The sequence below is a fragment of the Malus domestica genome, chromosome 02, assembly GCF_042453785.1.
Source record: "Malus domestica chromosome 02, GDT2T_hap1".
Taxonomy (NCBI): domain Eukaryota; kingdom Viridiplantae; phylum Streptophyta; class Magnoliopsida; order Rosales; family Rosaceae; genus Malus; species Malus domestica.
In genome coordinates, this window is record NC_091662.1 from 3,767,048 (window position 1) to 3,790,465 (window position 23,418).

The 23,418-nt window shown below is 37.4% G+C and overlaps 3 protein-coding genes and 2 long non-coding RNA genes across 6 annotated transcripts; 3 read left to right on the forward strand and 2 right to left on the reverse strand.

Moving 5' to 3' along the window:
* Nucleotides 1-1,242: 1,242 nt before the first annotated feature.
* On the reverse strand, nt 1,243-4,552 carry LOC103452577 (G-type lectin S-receptor-like serine/threonine-protein kinase At1g67520). Its single transcript, XM_070814025.1, has 7 exons — nt 3,273-4,552; nt 2,984-3,148; nt 2,685-2,872; nt 2,403-2,613; nt 2,062-2,299; nt 1,834-1,981; nt 1,243-1,731 (listed from the first exon to the last, which is right to left on the reverse strand). The coding sequence occupies exons 1-7, from the start codon at nt 4,501-4,503 to the stop codon at nt 1,423-1,425; spliced, it is 2,490 nt and encodes an 829-aa protein (XP_070670126.1). The 5' UTR covers nt 4,504-4,552; the 3' UTR covers nt 1,243-1,422.
* A 3,729-nt stretch (nt 4,553-8,281) lies between these two features.
* On the forward strand, nt 8,282-8,960 carry LOC114827663 (uncharacterized). Its single transcript, XR_003776786.2, has 2 exons — nt 8,282-8,403; nt 8,493-8,960. It is a non-coding gene; the product is annotated as an uncharacterized lncRNA (long non-coding RNA).
* A 570-nt stretch (nt 8,961-9,530) lies between these two features.
* LOC103418157 (G-type lectin S-receptor-like serine/threonine-protein kinase At1g67520) lies at nt 9,531-12,800 on the reverse strand. 2 transcript variants are annotated; one of them, XR_011576283.1, is made up of 7 exons: nt 11,456-12,725; nt 11,167-11,331; nt 10,868-11,055; nt 10,586-10,796; nt 10,246-10,483; nt 10,018-10,176; nt 9,531-9,927 (listed from the first exon to the last, which is right to left on the reverse strand). XR_011576283.1 is itself a non-coding variant. In XM_029109859.2 (7 exons), the coding sequence occupies exons 1-7, from the start codon at nt 12,684-12,686 to the stop codon at nt 9,619-9,621; spliced, it is 2,490 nt and encodes an 829-aa protein (XP_028965692.1). In that variant the 5' UTR covers nt 12,687-12,800; the 3' UTR covers nt 9,531-9,618. The 2 variants fall into 2 exon arrangements, 1 of the variants encoding a protein (XP_028965692.1); XM_029109859.2 differs by having other exon boundaries at nt 10,018-10,165; nt 11,456-12,800.
* Nucleotides 12,801-13,927: 1,127 nt separating this feature from the next.
* On the forward strand, nt 13,928-14,554 carry LOC108170070 (uncharacterized). The gene is made up of 2 exons (XR_001786419.3): nt 13,928-14,077; nt 14,170-14,554. It is a non-coding gene; the product is annotated as an uncharacterized lncRNA (long non-coding RNA).
* Nucleotides 14,555-17,703: 3,149 nt separating this feature from the next.
* On the forward strand, nt 17,704-21,659 carry LOC103418158 (uncharacterized). The gene is made up of 6 exons (XM_029109871.2): nt 17,704-17,999; nt 18,141-18,273; nt 18,601-18,704; nt 19,339-19,483; nt 19,567-19,710; nt 19,823-21,659. The coding sequence occupies exons 1-6, from the start codon at nt 17,959-17,961 to the stop codon at nt 21,350-21,352; spliced, it is 2,097 nt and encodes a 698-aa protein (XP_028965704.1). The 5' UTR covers nt 17,704-17,958; the 3' UTR covers nt 21,353-21,659.
* Nucleotides 21,660-23,418: the final 1,759 nt, after the last annotated feature.

A 23,418-nucleotide genomic window follows, 5' to 3' on the forward strand; every position in this document is an offset into this window, starting at 1 on the left:
ATTTTGCTTCTGTCAACCATTTTTTTTTCAGAGAAGCTTTTGTAGCTTGAATTGGCCTGCAAATTGAAGAATTTTCTCCTCTGACTTTTCCCGATTTGTCCCTTTTTTTATTAATTTAGCTGCACAAATATTAGTATGTCGGAAGACTTTTGTCACAAAATTGGTTGAAATTTTGGAAGCATCGTTCTTCATTTTTTTTATGGGTATAAAATTATTGGACAAGGATTGTCTGTGCTCCTTGTTCCGTGCCCTCCTGTTTTGTGTGGTTACGGTTAAATCACGTCAACATTTTATATTACTATTTATTTTTGTCTTATTATCTCTATAAAAAAACAATATAAAATGTTGACGTGGTTTAACTGTGAACACATAAAACAGAAGGGCACGGAAACAAGGAGGGTTGTCTGGAAATTATTACCCAGTCACGATCGAAGGTTCCTCAAAGTAATGAACATTTTAATTTCGAACTAATTATAATAATTAATTTTCGTTGAAACATTATTGATTGCTTTGAAGTTTCAAGATTTCCAACGTGTTGCAGATTTTTTTGGAATAAAAAAGGGTTGAAAGTCCTCTATTCAGCCGTCACGGGGTCAAGGGGCTTAAATTTATTCTAGTTTGAACACATGGCGTTGACTCGCCGTGTTTGGCTAATGCGTGATGGAATATAGCAGTACCCTCACGTGGTAAAATATGTTCAGCGCGGTGGAAATATTGATGTGCAAATTTATAAAAATATTGATGGATATATCGTTATTAGTTGTCTTCGACGGAAATTATGAAAATTTGCAATGAACGGGTATATATACTCGTTCAGATTTAATCAGAATTAGAAAAAAATTTCTAAAAAAACATTCAAAAGTTCGAAATTAGTAATGAGTTCAAGCAATTATTTGTAGTAAGTCAGTAAATATTATTGATATTTATTGATTATGATGAAGTTTGCATTTCATCCTCTTTTTCAAATCGATTCTTGATTTTTTAAATATTTTAACTGAAATACCGATCATTTCTTGAATATTTTAAATACTAAATACACGCTAAGTTTTTAATTTTAGATATAATATTAATAATTTAGAGATGGTGGAGTTTTGTGAAACGGGACAGGTACAAAGTAAAATGCAATAAGGAGCTGACTAGTAAAAGCCCAAAACGCAGTTTGTTTTGGCATATTTCATTTCGCTTCGACTTTTTAAGTTGTTATGCGAGTGATGTTAGGAGGGAGAAATCGAACACGTGACCTAGAATGTAAGGGTAGTCGGTGATATGACAACAATTTTTATAACACGGATACACTGTTACAATAATGTTTCGTGCTAATGATATAATGACACGTAAGGAGAAACTGACATATAATATTATATTATTGACACAAAATGTCATAATAACGGTTTACTCGTGCCATATAAGTAGCATAAGTTTTTACCTGGCTTCCATCACAGTTATAGGCACATAATCTGCTGAACCCATGTCCGGCCGCCTCCCATCAGGCCTCGATGGCCCAACTTCACTTCTCGAAATGTAGTATGCAGGTTGTTTCGGATCAGGGAAAAACGTGGAATCGCTTGTGAGCATGGATATGACTTCTGCCATGGTAGGTCTATCTGTTGCATACTCTTGCACACATAGCAGACTCAAATGAATAAACTTCAAAACTTCGTCTTCAGGGCACGAGTCTAACGACGTGTCCTTTAGCTCTTGAGTGTCACCTTGTTTCCACGAATCCCAAGCCTGCAATCGTTTAAATTTCGTTGAAATTTCGTTGTGGTGATTGAGTTTTTTTCTGCTCTGGTTGCAATTGAATGCAAAATTTGATCTGTTTTAATAACTTACCAGTACAACAAGGCTACCAGCAGTAGATGAAACGAAAACAGTGTTCTTTTTGCCACTCACAATCTCCAGCAATAGAACTCCGAAGCTGTAAACGTCGGACTTGTCAGAGAAAATGCCTTTCATGACATACTCCGGAGGCATATAACCGCTGCATAAAATCATCATCTGCAATTAGATAACATTCACATTCGAAGAAATGCATATACAGAGATTTTTGTGTGTACTTACTATGTTCCTACAATTCTCTTCGTCTTTGATGTGGATTCATTATGTTCGAAAATTCTGGCCATTCCAAAATCTGATATCTTAGGATTCATGTTTCCGTCAAGTAATATGTTGCTAGCTTTCAAATCTCTGTGTATGATTCTAACTCTAGAATACTTGTGAAGATAGAGAAGTCCTTGCGCAATCCCTTCGATTATGTTCACACGTTGTTGCCAATCTAAATGCTTCCCTTTAGTTGAATCTGCAGTTTATTGAAATTCATATATAGCATGGTTAGCAAATTACAGGTGCAGGGGAAGACAGAAAAAGGGAGTCTTTGGATTTGAAAGGAGTTGTGGACAAACCGAAAAGGAAGGCATCCAAGCTTGCATTCGTCAGGTACTCATAGATCAAAATCTTCTCTTCTCCTTGAATGCAACAACCAAGAATCCGAACAAGATTTCTGTGTTGAAGTTCAGCTATAAGTGTAATCTCGTTCCTTAATTCTTCTAGTCCCTGTCCCGAATTTCTTGCTAGTCTCTTTACTGCTACCTGTTGGCCATCTGGTAACACACCCTGCATTGTTATTAAAAGTCAGGTACCAATTTTCAGATAGCTTTTGTTCGATAATTCAACGTAGATTTTACCTTGTAAACTGGTCCAAAACCACCCTCTCCGAGCTTGCTGCCAGATGAGAAATTATTCGTTGCAGCTACTATTCCAGAGAAACTGAACATCTGAAACTCCTGGCCTATACTTTTGCCTAGTTTGAGCCTGTGTACATTGCCGATTCTGGTAATTTGACATCTCAACTCACTTAATCCTTGCTCTTGGCCTGCACAGTTTCGATGAATGCAATAGTATCTAGAGTCACATGCATGCTTAATTCATAACTATGTTAGCAACTTAGCAGTAATGAAATCCTTTATGATTCTTAACAACTTACCGGTGTGTTGCATGAATCTACGTTTGATTTTCCTTATGTAGCACAAGTAACCTAAAAGTAGCACTGTCACAGAAAGTGTAATGCTTATGATAAACCATATCCACCATTTTTTCGCTACACTTCCTGCTGATCCGATTTTTTTTCCTTCTTCAGTAGGAGTTCCATCTAGACCAACCACAAAATTAGCATTGTGCTCGAAGAAGCTGTTGAGAGACAGCGTATGAAACTCAAAACATCAAATTTAGGGCACAAATCATAGAGTAGGAAGGAAGAATGAGAAGATGCATACCTTTGCTACTATTCCTCCCTATAGTAAGGATATAAGTAAAGCCATAGTAATCATTCTCTTCAAATTTTGCTCCTTCCATCATATACACACATCCAGTCCCATTGTCGGTATACAAACTTTCATATCCGATACAGGTGCAGTTTCTCCAGCAGGCAGCATGACAATCGCTAATAGCCAAGCTAGTATCGTCATCATCGTATAGGAATTTGACCGCAGCAAAATAACCTCTTATCGGCACAAACAGCTCAGAACCGTTCCTGCATTCTGTAATCTTCTCCTCTATGCACATTGCATCCGGATAATTCATGTTCAATTTGCATGGACCGGTAACTGTGCTCTCCCAAGTAGTCTTGTTTGGGGCTAAAATGGACTGCGAAATTTGCCCCTGTAAACTCAGTTCCCACCTTGAATATGTTGAAGTATTTTTCACGGAATAAGAAAAGTACTTCTCCTCTTTGCTTGAAACAAAAGTAAACTCAAACAAATCAACCCTTCTTGTCAATTCAGGGGATCCTCGAAAACTACCATTTTTCCATACACCACTAGTCCAGTACACATCCCCTCGCCGCCAGATGACCAGTTGGTCGGCGGCACCAGGATCCATGCCTAGCTTGAAAGCGCCTGGCTCAGGGACTTGATCACTCAACCATGAAAAAAGTGTCCAATTCTGTCCTGTCTTGAAGTTCATGCCTAATTTCATTCCGGGCAACAATGTGTTGGTCGGATGATCAAAACTTTGCCATAAAACGCTTCCGAATGCTCCATTGGAAGCAAATTCTTGTAACACAAGATTTCCTGTGTCTAGTAAAGAGGCAGTCACATTACCTGAAACTGTTTGATTGGAATCTGACACAGATATTTCCCCCCCACTGTACATAATCTTCAACTTTCCATCACTATCCAATGTGAAAACACCCGATGAATCGCTGATCGGAGTTTTAGGGTTAGCCAACCACACTGCATCTGGATGACTTGGAAGCCTTGTGTAAAATATACCCAAGTAACGATCGCTGGTGGCACCGGAAGCACTTGAAGTTCCAGGACTCAAGAACCCTAGCTTGAAGAAACCGCCATTTTCCGAAACAAGAAAATTCTTATCTTGATCGGGTAGCAGTTGCCCTTGCTGGAGCATTACAGGAAAATCTAGGGCTTGTGCATGAGAGGAAGATAAAAATGACTGCATACAGAAACATGAGAAAATTTTCAGAATTAGCACAACATTGAGTCTCATGTTTTCTGTATAACTCTGTGGAGTTGCATTTCACTCCTCTCATTGTCTCATTCTCCATTTTATTTGCTGCCATCTGTATAATTCTACCAGCACTGTTGACAGTTCTGACCTTTGATTTTTCCGTTGACTATTTCTTCATTTTCTTTAAAATTATACAGTTTTGGCTACGTGTTTTTTGGACTATTGACTTGAATTATGCACAGTCCTTTCCGAAGGCTCGTGGAAATAATGGAAAAAAAATCCTTGCCCCATCGTCTTCACCCCGTAGGAGCTACGTGCAATTGGTATTGTAATTATTTTGATTTCTGACTTCCGATTGAACATGAATTTAATTCCTAATTTCTGTCCTGTCTTAAAAATTCATTCCAAATTTCATTCCTGGTAATAATGTGTTGGTTGGATGATCAAAACTTTCCCATAAAACCTAATCTACATCTTATACAATTACGTCTCAAATAAGATTAAGAGTGGGCAGAAGCTGTTGAGTGTGTTGGAGCAATATTAGAAAATATGAAAATAACACAAAAATTTCAATAATCATAAAGAAATTCACAACATCAATTTATGTATGAGATTAATATAAACAACTACAGAGAAATTTAGAAAAACTGACAAACTTAGATATTGAGGCTTACATAAATGCAATGTCCTAAAGACATAATTTCGCCCCTATTCTTGTGCTTGTAGTTCGGTAGGCATCCGTCTCCTAGGATTCAACAATTTATAATCCAAAGTCAAAAAACTTCAATTTTCGGACTCTAGCGAACTTTATATATTCCGTACTCTCTAGATATGACTCGGAATTTGATTGACTAAGAATGAGAGAAATAAAGTGGGGAAACCTTATTTCTCAAAAGTAAAAATTAACCTTAATTTTCTATATTAATACCAATGGTTTCATGGGTTTATATAGGCCAATTTCTACTTATTAAATAGATGTAACTTTTTATCTATAAGTATATATCACTTATCAAGGGAATACACCTAAACAACATAACCTTTCTAAGAAATTGGTTAACACTATTTTTCATTTAATTATTAAAATTATATATTACAATATTTCATATTATAATATATAATTTCCAACAATCCCCCACATGAATGAAAAATTAGAAAGAATTTGAGAGTACATGCGGACAAGAGATGCATCGGGAGAGGTGTCTTTTGGACTTGAACCTACCCTAGTGAATACTTATCGGATTTACTTGGTGACGCAATGGATGTGGAAGATCTTGAACTATTCACCGCAACAATAAACCGAGACATTAAGTAAAACACATCACTTATCCTAATATATTACGGTTCATACGGTTGTGTTCATTTTGGTCCTGAACAAATCCCGGATTCATGAGAGCTTTAGAGAATTTAGCCATCTCATTCTCATAGAAGCGACCAACTTCTACTCTCACATAGGTGACCACTGATTAAGAATAGTCTGTTCTATTCCTCTTATTTATAAGATATCACCGTCATTAAGTATAAATATAATCCCTAAAACTTCTGCAGACAACACACTTCTTCCATCATATGAATGAGGTATGTAGTGTGTTAACTTCTTTGAATCATTCCCAACCAATTTGCCTATTGAACTTAGATCATGGGATCTCCAATCAACTAAGTAAGGTTTCTACCCGGCTGATCCATTAGTTATGTTGGCTTTAACCTCATTCCCCTCAATGATCAACTTACTCTCTAGTCAAACCTTTAATAATTGAATCCACCACTAAGTTGACTATTATTAATAGTGTGCACAATCCATCTTATGAAATTATATTTCATACGAGAGTAGTTGTTTGACATTGTTTGAAATGTCAAGTCCCAAAAATTATATTAGGATTTACTTACTAGGTAATTTGCTAACACTAAGCACTTGGGTAAACTCCCCCACATTTAAGATATTTGTAAGAAGGTCTTTAACCTTGTTATACCTTAAACATTATTTATCATAATATATATTGCTTATTATCTCTTTTATCTTGCAAATTACTCTTTTCAATTTAATCATTCTACTTTGTCCTATTCGGCAAACCATCACAACGTATAAAGTCAATATGCTTTATATCCAGATTATCCAGTACACCTCTAATTGAGGATTGATTTCCTTATGTGACTGCATGTATTTCCACTTATGTACTTTGACTTCATATTGTAAAAAATTCAATTAGTTAGCATCGTTGAATTCATCTAGTACATGTGGATGCTCTAAGCTATGAATAACACAACCCAATAGCTATGTACTTTCAGTTTCATATGCTTACTTAATAAGCATGACCTTGTCTAATTCAACTATGCATGCTTACTTAATAAGCCTTTTTTTCAGTGTCTCGTCATTCCTTTTACGAAAGACCCCCACACTTTAACTTATTGGTGGCCATGGCATTTCCTCTTCTCGGAAATGCACACTTCTTTAGAGCAGCATGAAAGTATGTACACTTTTAGTGAGGTCCACAAACTAACTATCCAAACATTGACGTTGTTCCTCGTTTAAATAATTTCAAGACTTAATCTTCTCTCAATTATGGCCTCTTGGTATGTCTATCTTCTAAACCAAATTCCAGTGCCTTTTCATCAGATGATGCTAAGCGGTGCATCGTCTCAACTACCCCAAAGACACAATTCGGTGAAAGAAGAAAAAAATTCACAACATCAATTTATGTATGAGATTAATATAAACAATCAGAGAGAAAGTTAGAAAAACTGACAAACTTGGAGATTGAGGCTTGTATAAATGCAATGTCCTAAAGACAGAATTTTGCCCCTACTCTTGTGCTTGTAGTTCGGTAGGCATTCGTCACCCAGGATTCAACAATCTATAATCTGAAGTCAGAGCACTTCAATCTTTAGACTCTAATGAACTTTATATATTCAGTACTCTCAAGATATGATTCGGAATTTGATTGACTAAGAATGAGAGAAATAAAGTGGGGAAACCCTATTTCTCAAAAGTAAAAATTAACCCTAATTTTCTATATTTAATACCAATGATTTCATGGGTTTATATAGGATCCAATTTCTACTTATTTAAGAGATGTAACTTTTGATCTATAGGTATACATCACTTATTAAGGAAATACACCTAAACATCATAACTTTTCTAAGAAATTGGTTAACACTATTTTTCATTCAATTATTAAAATTATATATTACAATATTTCATACTATAATATATAATTTCCAACAAAGTGCATGCTTGGTTGCGGCACTAAGGATTTGTATAGGTTATGTTCTGCCTCTTAGACACCCACATCACGAATCTGATTGTACAGGCCCACCAACACATGTGGATTCCATTTTTATTAGAGATATGATACAAATGTGATATGTAAATTATGATAAGAGTATCATCTCAAAGGACTATACTCAAATTTGCATGAGTTATAAAAACGTCTATTCGAAAACCTAGTTGACGACACTAGGAAGACCCCCTCAAATCTTAGTTTGACTAAACCCTACTTAATTTACAAATTTTTCTTTTAGTGACCAAATCTAAACGAAATTACCAATTCTTAAGTTTAGTCTAAAAATTATCAAATGGTGTCGATTAGTTCAAGAAAACTGCTCAAATTTGTTTGAATTCTCAATTATCTAATGATTTTGATCACAAGATCAATACAAAAATACTTGTTTTTTGCTTGATCAAAGAGACAAAATTGGGTTTTGCATTTTGTTAACGAACTCCACCTATTCTTCCTGGTGGTTTAAGCACTTCCCAAATTTTTTTCATGTCAAATTTTTTTCATACGGGTAGGTTTGAATGTTTGCTGAAAGATCGACAGATAGAACTAATAAAACAAAATCCTCACAAATTAAACACCCCAAATCAAAACCCTCACTTCTCGTCGAAATCCAGTTCAGAAACTTCATCTCCATCTCGTCCTTCCTCGATCTCCAGAATCCATGGTATGCATGAACAAATTTAATTTAAATATTGTTTCGACTTGTTTATTTTTTGTGACGTTTTAGCGGTTTCTGTTTTTTTGGTGGTGCAGTTTCTTACACCATTGATGTTTAGGCCTCTGCTGAGGCTGCTAACATCTTTAGCTACCAATCCTGCTGCCTCAGTTTCGACGTTGCTCTACTACAGCGAGCTTCTTCCTCAGAACATCATCCTCGAAAGATTGGTTCGACACGAACTGCTCGATCGCGAAAATTACCTGTTTCATTTCCTCACCAACTTTTTGAGATGTTTTTGGTAGGAACTATCAAATAGTCGTTCTATATTCTAATATAAGCTAAACCATGAGGCGGGGAAAGTCCAGAAGACTAGTACAAAGTAAAATGCAATAAGGAGCTGACTAGTAAAAGCCCAAAACGCAGTTTGTTTTGGCATAATTCATTTCCCATCGATTTTTTAAGTTGTTATGGGAGTAATGTTAGGAGGGAGAATTCGAACATGTGACCTAGAATGCAAGGGTAAAATATTAGCGTTCGGTGACATGAAAGCAACTTTTATGGTATGGATACACTGTCACAGTAGCGTTTTGTGCTAATGATATAATGATACGTAGAAAGAAACTGACACATAATATTGTATTATTGACACAGAATGTCACCATAACGGTTTACTCAGGCCATACAAGTAACATGGTGGGTGGGACATACAAGAAAGAAGCTTGAGTAGTTTCGTACATGCAGAAGGTTTATGTGATCAAACGGTTTAACCTCATGAAGTAAGGGTAAAAGTTTTGTGCTTCAGCTCATGCATTATTCCTGATGGCCATTGAAACTTCTCTATATAGTGAGATCAAGATCTTGGTAATTTCTTGTCCATCAAGATCCAAAACATTAAACTCGCAGCTAAAGTCCTAATAAGTTCTCGTTAAGAATCCTTAAGAAAATTGTAAATGGCCTGCTCTTTACTCCTTACTCGAGCATCAGCACTGTGAGTTACGGTGCAGTGAAGGAACAAAATACAACATCGTCAAACTTCTGCATCTCATGGTGCTGGTGCTCCAGAAAGTAAAAAGCAGATCATTTGTGATTTTATTAAGGATAGTAGCATGGTTCGCCTTATTTGCATCCCGAGAGACTACCAAAGTGTTCTTTTTCTTAATTCTCAAATTCCGAATTTAAAGTATTTTACATTCCTTTATATCTGATGTAAAATGAAGGTTTTTACCTGGCTTCCATCACAGTTATGGGCACATAATCTGCCGAACCCATGTCCGGTCGCCTCCCATCAGGCCTCGATGACCCAACTTCACTTCTCGAAATGTGATATGCAGGTTGCTTCGGATCAGGGAAAAACATGGAATCGCTTGTGAGCATGGATACGACTTCTGCCATGGTAGGTCTATCAGCTGCATACTCTTGCACACATAGCAGACTCAAATGAATAAACTTCAAAACTTCGTCTTCCGGGCACGAGTCTACCGACGTGTCCTTTAGCTCTTGAGTGTCACCTTGTTTCCACAAATCCCAAGCCTGCAATCGTTTAAATTTCATTGCGGTGATTGAGTTTTTTCTGCTCTGGTTGAAATTGAATACAAAATTTGATCTGTTTTAATAACTTACCAGTTCAACGAGGCTAAGAGCAGTAGATGAAACGAATTCAGTGTTCTTTTTGCCACTCACAATCTCCAGCAATAGAACTCCGAAGCTGTAAACGTCGGACTTGTCAGAGAAAATGCCTTTCATGGCATACTCCGGAGACATATAACCGCTGCACAAAATCTTCTTCTGCAATTAGAAAACATTCACATTCGAAGAAATGCGTATACAGAGATTTTTGTGTATACTTACTAGGTTCCTACAACTCTCTTCGTCTTTGATGTGGATTCATTCTGTTCGAAAATTCTGGCCATTCCAAAATCTGATATCTTAGGATTCAAGTTTCCATCAAGTAAAATGTTGCTAGCTTTCAAATCTCTGTGTATGATTCTAACTCTAGAATACTTGTGAAGATAGAGAAGTCCTTGCGCAATCCCTTCGATTATGTTCACGCGTTGTTGCCAATCTAAATGCTTCCCTTTAGTTGAATCTGCAGTTTATTGAAATTCATATATAGCATGGTTAGCAAATTACAGGTGCAGGGGAAGGCAGAAAAGGGAGTCTTTGGATTTGAAAGGAGTTGTGGACAAACCGAAAAGAAAGGCGTCCAAGCTTGCATTCGTCAGGTACTCATAGATCAAAATCTTCTCTTCTCCTTGAATGCAACAACCAAGAATCCGAACAAGATTTCTGTGTTGAAGTTCAGCTATAAGTGTAATCTCGTTCCTTAATTCTTCTAGTCCCTGTCCCGAATTTCTGGCTAGTCTCTTTACTGCTACCTGTTGGCCATCTGGTAACACACCCTGCATTGTTATTAAAAGTCAGGTACCAATTTTCAGAAAGCTATTGTTCGATAATTCAACGTAGATTTTACCTTGTAAACTGGTCCAAAACCACCCTCTCCGAGCTTGCTGCCAGATGAGAAATTATTCGTTGCAGCTACTATTCCAGAGAAACTGAACATCTGAAACTCCTGGCCTATACTTTTGCCTAGTTTGAGCCTGTGTACATTGCCGATTCTGGTAATTTGAGATCTCAACTCATTTAATCCTTGCTCTAGGCCTGCACAGTTTCGATGAATGCAATAGTATCTAGAGTTATATGCATGCTTAATTCATAACTATGTTAGCAACTTAGCAGTAATGAAATCCTTTATGATTCTTAACAACTTACCGGTGTGTTGCATGAATCTACGTTTGATTTTCCTTATGTAGCACAAGTAACCTAAAAGTAGCACTGTCACAGAAAGTGTAATGCTTATGATAAACCATATCCACCATTTTTTCGCTACACTTCCTGCTGATCCGATTTTTTTTCCTTCTTCAGTAGGAGTTCCATCTAGACCAACCACAAAATTAGCATTGTACTCGAAGAAGCTATTGAGAGACAGCGTATGAAACTCAAAACATCAAATTTAGGGCACAAATCATAGAGTAGGAAGGAAGAATGAGAAGATGCATACCTTTGCTACTATTCCTCGCTATAGTGAGGATATAAGTAAAGCCAAAGTAATCACTCTCTTCAAATTTTGCTCCTTCCATCATATACACACATCCAGTCCCATTTTCGGTATACAAACTTTCATATCCGATACAGGTGCAGTTTCTCCAGCAGACAGCATGACAATCACTAATAGCCAAGCTAGTATCATCATCAGCGTATAGGAATTTGACCGCAGCAAAATAACCTCTTATCGGCACAAACAGCTCAGAACCGTTCCTGCATTCTGTAATCTTCTCCTCTATGCACATTGCATCCGGATAATTCATGTTCAATTTGCATGGACCGGTAACTGTGCTCTCCCAAGTAGTCTTGTTTGGGGCTAAAACGGACTGCGAAATTTGCCCCTGTAAACTCAGTTCCCACCTTGAATATGTGTAAGTATTTTTCACGGAATAAGAAAAGTACTTCTCCTCTTTGCTTGAAACAAAAGTAAACTCAAACAAATCTACCCTTCTTGTCAATTCAGGGGATCCTAGAAAACTACCATTTTTCCATACACCACTAGTCCAGTACACATCCCCTCGCCGCCAGATGACCAGTTGGTTGGCGGCACCAGGATCCACGCCTAGCTTGAAAGCGCCTGGCTCAGGGACTTGATCGCTCAACCATGAAAAAAGTGTCCAATTCTGTCCTGTCTTGAAGTTCATGCCTAATTTCATTCCGGGCAACAATGTGTTGGTCGGATGATCATAACTTTGCCATAAAACGCTTCCGAATGCTCCATTGGAAGCAAACTCTTGTAACACAAGATTTCCAGTGTCCAGAAAAGAGGCAGTCACATTACCTGAAACTGTTTGATTGGAATCTGATACAGATATTTCCCCCCCACTGTACACAATCTTCAACTTTCCGTCACTATCCAATGTGAAAACACCCGACGAATCGCTGATCGGAGTTTTAGGGTTAGCCAACCACACTGCATCTGGATGACTTGGAAGACTTGTGTAAAACATGCCCAAGTAACGATAGCTGGTGGCACCGGAAGCACTTGAAGTTCCAGGACTCAAGAACCCTAGCTTGAATAAACCGCCATTTTCCGAAACAAGATAATTCCTATCTCGATCGGCTAGCCGTTGCCCTTGCTTGAGCAGGACAGGAAAATCTAGGGTTTGTGCATGAGAGGAAGATAAAAAAGACTGCATGCAGAAACATGAGAAAATTTTCAGAATTAGCACAACATTGAGTCTCATGTTTTCTGTATGTGGAATTGAATTTCACTCCTCTTATTGTCTCAGTCTCCAATTTATTTGCAGCCATCTGTATAATTCTACCAGCACTCTTGACAGTTCAACCTTTGATTTTTTGTTGACTTTTTTTTTCATTTTCTTCGAAATTAGGCGGTTTTCGCTACGTATTTTTTGGACCATTGACTTGAACTGTGCAGAGTCCTTTCCAAAGGTTCGTGGAAATAATGGGAAAAAAATCCTTGGACCAACCCATCGTCTTCACACCGTAGGAGCTACATTCAATTGGTGTTGTAATTATTTCGATTTCTGACTTCCGATTGAATATGAATTTAATTCCTAATTTCTGTCCTGTTTTAAAAATTCAGAACAAGGATACTCTCTGACTTCCGATTGAATATGAATTTAATTCCTAATTTCTGTCCTGTTTTAAAAATTCAGAACAAGGATCCTCTCCGGATCCACCTTGTGAGGGTTCGGGGATCAATCAATCGTGTCCATTCATAGTACATCAAGCGGTAAGTAATCATTTTAAATTTAAAATTTAAAATTGAATATAAATAGTATCTAACGAAAACTGACCGCGCGATATACAATGAACGGACAATATTGATTGAACCCCTAGATCCCCACAAAGAGGATCCTTGTTAAAAATTCATTCCCAATTTCATTCCTGGTAATAATATGTTGGTTGGATGATCAAAACTTTCCCATAAAACCTTCTAAATGCTCCATTCGAAGCGATTTCTTATACAATTATTAGAGATATGGTACTAAGGATTTGTATAGGTTCTGTTCTGCCACTTAGACACCCACATCACGAATCTGATTGTACAGGCTCATCAACACATGTGAATTTCATCTTTATTAGAGATATGATCCAAATGTGATGCGTAAATTATGGTATTATCTCAACAGACTATACTCAGATTTGCATGGGTTCTAAAACACTAGGAAAACCTAGTCTTTCAAAATCCCCTCAAATCTTAGTTCGACTAAACCCTACTTAATTTACGAATTTTCCTTTAACGACCAAATTAGTTCAAGAAAACTGCTCAATTTTGTTTGAATTCTCAATTATCTAATGATTTTGATCACTAGATCAATACAAAAATACTTGTTTTTGTTTGATCAAAGAGACAAAGAGTTTGGTTTTGCATTTTTTTAATGAACTCCACCTATTCTTCCTGGTGGTTTAAGCACTACCCAATTTTTTTTCATGTTAAATTTTTTTCAGACAGGTAGGTTTGAATGTTTGCTGAAAGATAGACAGATAAAACTAATAAAATAAAATCCTCACAAATTAAACACCCCAAATCAAAACCCTCACTTCTCTTCGAAATCCGGTTCAGAAACTTCATCTCCATCTCGTCCTTCCTCGATCTCCAGAATCCATGGTATGCATGAACAAATTTAATTTAAATATTGTTTCGATTTATTTATTTTTAGTGACATGTTTTAGTGGTTTCTGTTTTTTTTGGTGGTGCAGTCTCTTACACCATTGATGTTTAGGCCTCTGCTGAGGCTGCTAACATCCTTAGCTACCGATCCTGCTGCCTCAGTTTCGACGGTGCTCTACTACAGCGAGCTTCTTCCGCAGAACATCATCCTCGAAAGATTGGTTCGACACGAACTGCTCGATCGCGAAAATTACCTGTTCCATTTCCTCATCAACTTTTTGAGATGTTTTTGGTAGGAACTATCAAATAGTCGTTCTATATTCTAATACAAGCTAAACTATGAGACGGGGAATACAAACTTGAACGCAATGCAAGTTTTTTTCTGCATTTTTGAAACCGTTATTTATTGGTGATTCGTGAGTATTCGAGTTGTAATACGTGAGTTCATATCATATAATGAGATATGTTTTACAATTCTTCTTTGTATTTGTTTGGATCTGAGAGTTCAAGAGAATGTCACATTCATAAATGTGCACATGTTATTAATTAGGTGCACTTATTTTATGAACTAACATATACAATCCAAATTTGCATCTAAAATTTTGTAACAATTATATGTTAAGTTTTTGGGAAGTGCAAACCCAAACGTAAAAATCTCCTCGAGTTTTTGTTACGGCCTCTTACATGTCACCAGGATATATTTTAGTTTGAGTTAGGCACGGTTAGCGGGCTTGCCAACTTCACCCACAATCATGTGTATGCACAAGTTTAACACTCCTAGAATCTTAGGGATCACTGGGCCAGCACATATTAACAGGTTGTCAGCTTTTGGGCCACTGGCCCATTTTGAAAAGGTTATTTTTGGTAATTGACCTCATTTATGAATCATGAGCAGGCATTTTGAATTGTTATGGGTTGTAGCATCATTTTGAGGATAAAAAACTCAGCTGAGAGACATTAATATGTCATTCGTAGAATATTTCTTACAAAATACATGGGATCTTCTATTTTGATTTCATCTGACCTCACGTTTGTTTTCTCTTTTATGAGAGATGTCCTAGTTAGGTAGTCATATCGAATATTCACTCTACTTTAAGAGTTATTATTTGATGGATCACTTGTAAATATTTGTACTTAAAATGTTTTCAGTCATTTTAAAGGTACTTCCAAACGAGCCCATTGAAAACCATAAAAGTGATTAAAATCTCACCCATAAAAATAAAAATAAAAATAAAATACAAAAAGGAACCCTCTTTACCAAAACCTAAAATCTTGTATGCCTTGTTTGTACAGGAATGTTAGCTAGAGAGAGATGAAGGGGTTGGTGGTAGCTTAGATATTGGAGGAAATTGAGAGACAAGTGTCTAAATATTCGATAGTTATGACCCTTTTAATTAGTGGAAGTAACATGTGGTGGGTTGCTTAATTTATCCCCAAACACACAACTAACAAGTGGATTAGTTTAATTGATAATTTGACTAATTGGATGGTTTTGGTCGATGCAATGTCGAATCCAAATTCCATATGTAGTGGGTGATGCATAACCGTAAAACCTAATCCATCCACGTTGGCTTCTAACTTCCTGTGAATGGGGCACGCAACAGCCTGCATACATGGTATATGTGACAGTGCCGTCTTACTTTGATTTGTATCATCTCCAGACCTCACAATTTAGAACTTAAGACTAAAAGATTAGGACCGTTTGAGAGAGAAAGAAAGATTTAGGACTTTAGTTTGTGTGAGGTAAACTAACAAAATGAGTTAATTGGAACCATCATATTTAATTTGAATGGTTTGAAATTTCTTCTCTTTGGGCTCCAAATGGTAAGATCCGAAAATAATCTCTATCAGGTTTGTTCGAGCCAAAAGTAACCGAAAATCGAATGGTCTTTTTGAGTATCTTATACTTTGCGGTTTATTTTTATTTATTTTTTATATTTTTGTAATTGGATTTTAGTCATTTAAGAATTTGAACCGACAAAAATATTAAAGTAAAATACCGCAGAACTTACTAGAAATTAAAAATAAAATATGACATCTCTGTTGAAGATAAAGAGAGACATGGAGATAGTGGAATAAAATAAAATTATACTCTTGCGGGTTGTAGCAAGGTGACAAACCACCACTTGAATTTTTTATGTATATCATTTTCCTTTTCAACAAGATATTCTACGTGGTTTAATATTTTGGTTTCCCCTAATGCGTTTCGGGTTCGAAACTCGTTCAAATTATTGTAATAATTTAAAAAAATTTCGCCCTCTCTTAATAATGGTAAAGTTTTACAAAAAAATCTAAATAAAAAACATATTAATCAAGTGGCTGGGAAAATGTTTGTAAAAAGGAAAAAGTTATGCTTGCACTTTCTATTTTAATTATTATGACTGATTTTCTTTTTACACAACAATTTCTTACTTTTGATTGTGAATTTTGAAAAGAAAAAAAAAAAACCACACAATGGCGAGATTCATAATTATATTTCAAAGTCAAAAGAAACATCGTCATCTGTGTGAATCTTTGATTAATTACTTTTGCGTGTTGAGTTTTTTGTTCGATCTGCCTTTCTAAATATTACTCATATCCAAAAGGAAAAAAAAAACATTAAAATATGGTGCAAGAGATTTATATTGCAAGTTAGTCAAAAGCATTTATTGTTGTATCGGAAATTTTGTGTTCGAATTATCTTATGAAAAATAAATGTAAAAGATGTGATCAGCTAATTAAAAAAAAGGTGACCCATTAAATATTACAAATCGGTTTTAATAGATGATCCAACCTCCAACACAATAAATGAAAAAGTTTCTACAGCAAAAAAAAAAAAAAAAAGGGACTTTTTTTTTTCAAGTACTAGGTAGTGATTTTGTCACGGTAGTCCACTTTTTCGGAAGTCAGAAAGACTCACAAATGCATTTCAGCCTCCCTTGACCACCATCGTCTGATTCACTTGCTGACATTTTCTTCTGGCCACCATCGTGTAAATCACTAGCACCAGAAATCGAAGCCAAAATATAGTGTATAAAATACGCGCCTGAAATTCATTCTCAAACACAAGATCACCATGTGATAGTTGAACAATTTTATTTTATTATGCTAATCTGTGTACCATCCAAAAAAGAATTAACATTTTTTAGACAAAAAATCTGATAAATCGGTTAAGTGGCCGTTATCAACGGCTTTGCCTCCTAACCATTTTCTTCTGTCAGATCAAAAATAATCATTTCATTGTCCCATGAAAGCAATATATAACAAAATAAAAAAGTTCCATAATTAAAAAAATAATAATAATTACCACAAAAATAATTAGAAAAAAGAAGAACGTGACCCAAAGTCCAAACCAAAGCACTTGACGGTTTGGGTCCAGCTCACCAGATTCCATCAACCCCTGGAGGGCTGACTCGTCATTTACCCACCTTGACTTGATCACTCTACCCTCACCCCACACCCTCCCTCTACGCCTACAAAGTATTCCCATCCAACGGCCACGATCTCCCCTCTCCGCCGGCCCATCCGCCGCACTCACCACAACCGCGCTATTTCCCCAAAATACCCTCCTTAACGTCACGAAAACCGGTCGTTACCCGCGTCAACGTCGTCATGAAAGGTGAAAGCGCAAGGACCTTATTGTCACAAAAGCTTTCTCTTTCCCATCAGTTTAGTGGCCGGGTGGCGAGAGTTTTAAAATGTCCTGAAGCCGCTTCAGAAAAGCGAGAGAGAGAGAAAGTGAGGAGAGAGAGAGAGAGAGAGAGACTTTCTTCTTCTTCTTCCTTTCTTGCTGTTATTGTTCGAGTTCTTTTGCACTGCAAGCTTCTGTCAATGCGTGCTCTTACAGTCTGAGTCGCCGAGTCGAATCGTTCACCGAGTTGGAGAAAAGAGAGTGAAAAATGTTGGACGGGCTGCTCGGCCGTGGATTTGCCTCCAAATGGTTTGCGTTTGCTCTCAGATCTCACTCCTTATACACTTTCATGATTTGCATCTACTTCTGTATGTATATACGTATATAGAAATATATATATATATATATATATATGTGCTTATATATTTTCTTCGTGTTTGGTGTCGGCAGCAAAACGCTGATTAAATTGACGAAAACTCGGATCGATGTGGTACGGAGGAAGAGGAACGCGACGCAGAAGTTTCTGAAGAAAGATATCGCTGATCTGCTCACCAATGGCCTTGATATCAATGCTTACGGAAGGGTGAGATTGATTGATTGCTCTGTTCTTCGATTTTGCATTCCGGATATTGATCCTTCGATATTTCATCTTCTTAGGTGCAATTTTGAATTTTCTAGAATCTGTTTGGCTGCCGAGAAAATTTGTTTTTCCGCCTTTTTTTTTTTGTATTTTGCGATATTTGCTCTTCGGATAGGATAAGAATTGTTGGATTAAATTAAATAAAATGCACAAGGTCTTTTAATTAATCGGAAATTAGACCAAAAAAAAATGATGGTGATATGGACTAAATTTTGTTTTGCCTACTTGCACACCTAAAATAATTAAGTGTTATATAATTGGTAAATGCAGGCTGATGGACTCACCGCGGAGGTGATCCTTTCGTCGTGTTATGATTTCGTCGAGCGTTGCTGTGATTTGGTGCTCAAGAATCTTTCAGTTATGCAGAAACAAAGGTATGCCGTGTTCTTGATTTCGTCGTGTGAATTTAGAGATTGTTAGATGCCAAAACCGATCACTCAATTTTCTTCGTCTATTTAGCGTGCAACCGATGTCAGATTGAATACTTTACCAATATGATGCTCTTTTGATGTGTGCATCTTGTACATGTTATGTTCAACTTTGTGAATTATCGTATTTTACGTTATGCACATTTTGTTCAATTTGTGGATGATCGTGTTGTAAGTTGCAAAAATGGGTGTAGATTTAATTAACATCGAGTGAGGTGAATGTAGTTTGATTGCGGGGAATACCTGTAGGGAAAAATATTGATTTGAGTAAAAATAAATGAAGAACTATCTGCGTGTGGACATACTGTCATGTGTTTGCAAACTTTCACAAACGCAACTTGTATAGGATTCTGCCTCGGATATTTTCAGCTGATTCTACGTCATTGCTTCATTTTGTTTGTTAACCTAATATGATTTCTCTAACATCATACACATTAAGATATAATCCAAACCAAATTGTTCGGTTTCTTGCTAAAGGAAATGCTGGTCCTGTTCTTAAACCTTTGTTCACGCATTAGTTTAAAAACACTAAATTCAAACTCAAAATAACTTTTCCTTTGCTATGTTATTTACTTTGTAGTGAATGCCCGGAGGAATGTAAGGAACCTGTGTCATCGCTGATGATTGCTGCCGCAAGGTTCTCTGATTTACCAGAGTTGCGTGACCTTAGGCAACTATTTCAAGAGAGATACGCGAATGCTCTGGAGTTATTTGTGAATCAAAAGGTAATTATTTATCGACATGCTCATACAGAACTTTATGCATTCGTAAATGCTTTAAGCTAACCTACTGCATTATTAATTGATAGTTTGTTGAGAACATAGCTTCAAAGCCTCCTACACTGGAGAAGAAGGTGCAGTTAATGAAAGACATAGCAGTAGAGTTCTCAATAAATTGGGACTCCAAGGCCTTTGTACAGAGGATGTCGAAACCTCCTCCTGCAATTACACAGGTTTGTCCTACTCTGCTGTTGCCATAACACCTGTATCAGATAGAACGAGGAATTCTTAGTCAAAAGTGTTGCTCTCTCAAATTTAACATCACTTGCGAATTGGATTTTGCAGGACAAGCCAAAATTTTACGGGCCTTCCCATGCTAGTGATGATAAAGCCAAATTGTCTACCGGGAAATCTGCTGTTACAAAAGGAGATCAGCATAATCTTTTTCCAACAGAAAAGAGACTTGATTTTAATGATGCTCAGAAATTACACAAGGAGAAGGATGGTGTTGTCTTGAAAAAGGAGGAGCACGTTCATCAAACTAGGCATAAAGCCTTTAGAATAGAACACAAGTCTCTCAGTGCCAGGGAAGATACTGTGGAAAAAGATGGCCTTGGAATTTTATTCGGGGAAAGGCAAGAAGTGGCTTCTCACAAAAATGAAGCATGGAATAGAAAGGAGGACGATCACATTCATCAGACTAGTCATAGACCCTTTGGAAAAGAACACAAATCTCTTAGTGCCAGGGACGATACTGTCATGGAAAGAGATGGCCACAGAAGTTTGTTCCAGGAAAGGCAAGAAGTTGCTTCTCACAAATATGAAGCTTGGAATAGAAAGGAGGATGCTCCCCCGAAGTCAGTCAGATCGGGCAGTTCATCTCAAGGAGATGGACAGGAAAAGCATCGTGAGAGGGAGAACAATATTCCTAAAAGAGAGCATGAAGCTTTACCTCGTGTACAGCCAAGTGTTGCTGGACCTCATGTGAAAAGCAACGGTCAAGGCTTATTTGCTGGTGATAATTATGGTGGCCAACACAGTGACGCAAAATTAGCAATTAAAGAAGAAGAGGCGCCGAAGTTGAAGCCCCCCTACAATTATGGGGTCCCTCCTCCGTATGTGAAACCGAATGCCAAAGCAAAAGATCGAAAACATGAAGCCAAGGATGGTTCTGGCAGTAAGCACATCACTAAGGATCCTGTAGCGTACAACATAGCCTTTGTTGACAATATACTCAGAGGGGTAAACGTAGGATCTGATGACGAGGATGAGATGCCTGCTGCTGCAAAACTTTATAAGCATGATCATGAGAAGGATCGTGCTCATCGGGATGATGCATCTAGCAACCACATACCAAAACCAAGATCTTCCAGGACAAGACGCTCAAGATCACGGTCCTCTCACAATGATGCTGGAAACAATGAAGATGCAGAAGTTGCAATCAGAAAAACAAGAGGCAGGAGAAAGGATGAGTCACGACGAGGTCTGCAACTGTTGTTTGATGACGAGCACTACAAAAAGGATGAAGAAGAGAGGAGAATGGACGAGCTTCTGATTCATTACAGTAAAAAGCCATCCAACGTTGAACCAGAAATGTCAAGAAGAAAGTCGAGGAGTCGTCATGCACATCACGCAGGCACTGGTGTTAAAGAATCCCCAAGACAAGCAAGCAGAGATGAGTCGGAAACGGTTCCTACAGCAGTAAGATCAGTTTCCCTTCCTAATGAACATAGTGGTCCATCAGAGGCACCCAAGGTATTTGCTCGTGCGGCGTCCTTTCAACCCGACAGGTCCAATCCAGCCAAGCATGTGCATCCTAAGCTTCCAGACTACGAAGATTTGGCCGCCCAATTTGCAGCCCTAAGAGGAAGGTAAAGGGTAAAAGCAATCAGTATTCAGAATCTTAGTTGTATCAGCTCGATGGCGACCATTGTTTCCGGTGGTTGCGTGGCACGGTGGCATCCGAGGGTCGATCTTTTTTACCTCACTGCATCTTATAAATCATATATATACCGAAATTTCAAATCATTGGACTCATAATTGTATAAGTTGTTATAGTGTCTTCAGCTTCAATTGATAGAGCTATTAGAATCTCAAAGGAACTTGAGGATTGAGTTTGAGAATGCTTTCTTCTTTTTGTATCACATCTCTGTCGTCATAAAATGACTTGTTTACGTGGTTATTTATGCTCTCGTTTTGTCCCGATATTACGCGATGACATTTTTTCAGTGCCAATAACCGTTACCGTTGTGAGGTAAATTTGTGGTTTTATGTGTTTAACAATTACCATAGCATTTAGGACTTGAATTATCTCCCCTTCTATCCCCCTCCTTTTAATCTATACCGTTCAAAAAAATCTGATGGCTTCAAGTGGTGCCACATATTTAATGAGTTTCATTTGTGACCCTCGCAAAGCAAAGATAAGGCTGTATATGATAGATACTCCCTCTTCTGTCCCTCTCAAAGCAGGAAACCTTATTGGCTTGGGGTTGCCCTTTATTGCTTTTGTTTGACAATCCTTCATCTTCTCACTCATGTCCACACCATTTACCATCCTCCTTCCAGCCCTAGTTGACTCTTCAATCCTCATATCGATCTTAACGCTAACTTGGCAACTATCTCAAGGGCCTGAAAGCTGTCGGAAAGAATTCTTAGATTGTGTTGTCGTTCTTATCAATTTGTTCAACAGTTCTTATATGCGTCACATAATAAGAAGGAGATAGGATTGGGAGTGATAACTATAATATGTGCATGTGTGTGAGATGGTTAGGATGTATGTGAGGTAGTTAAGTTGGTTAAGAGTCTATGGTGTAAGGTTGTGACAAGTGTCAACATCTTAAGAGTCTTATGTTAGCTTAGTAGCTAAGCAATGTAGCTAGATATATACACAATGTAATCAGTGTTAAAATGTTGTTGAAAAGAAAAGGAATAATACATATGTTTTCTTTCTCTCTCTATATCTCTTTCTTTCTCTCTGTTTACATGGTATCTTTCGCCTGAAAAGCTTCAGCTTAAAGGTTTCTTGATCTTGTTCTTCTGCTTCCGCTCAATACTCTGCATCAACGATCTGTCTTCTTCTTCTCGGGGTCTTGATTGCTCTCTGTGTCTTCGACTGGGTGCATCTTTCTCTTTGCACACCAAGTGTTTGTTATAATTCCTCTGAGAAATTCTTCATTTGGGTTTCTTCCTTCTTCGTCTGCAATGGTGACTTCTGCTCAACTGCAGATTCTTCAATCTCCTATCACGTCTCTCATATCAACAATTTCTTCTTCTGTGACTGTCAAACTAGATGATTCCAATTATCTAACTTGGAATTTCCAGATCGAATTGCTACTTGAAGGCCATGGCCTTATGGGTTTTGTAGATGGGTCTCATCCATGTCCTGCTCGATTTAATGTACCTATTTTTGAGGGTTCATCTGTCCCTTCAAGTGATGTTTCATCTTCGACTGAAAGTGATGAATTCAAGGTTTGGAAAATGCACGATCGGGCATTGATGCAATTACTCACAACTACTTTATCTCCTTCAGCAGTTTCTTGTGCAATCGGTAGTTCTAGCGCTCATGATCTGTGGCAGCGTCTCAAAGAACAATTTTCGATTGTCACTCGAGCAACGATCTTTCAGATGAAATCTGAATTACAAAACATCAAGAAAGGTACTGATTCGATTTCGATATATTTGCAACGCATTAAAGAAGCTCGTGATTATCTGTTTGCTGTTGGAGTTCAGTTCGATGATGATGATATTGTGATTTTGACCTTGAATGGTCTCTCCTCTGAATATAATACTCTGAGATCTATTATTCGAGGCCGTGAAAATGTCATCTCCATGAAAGATCTCCAATCTCAGTTACTTGCAGAGGAAGCAATGGTTGAAAACATTCCCATTACACCTTTCTTGTCTGCTATGGTTGCTCGAAATAATGGCAGTGTCTCTAAACC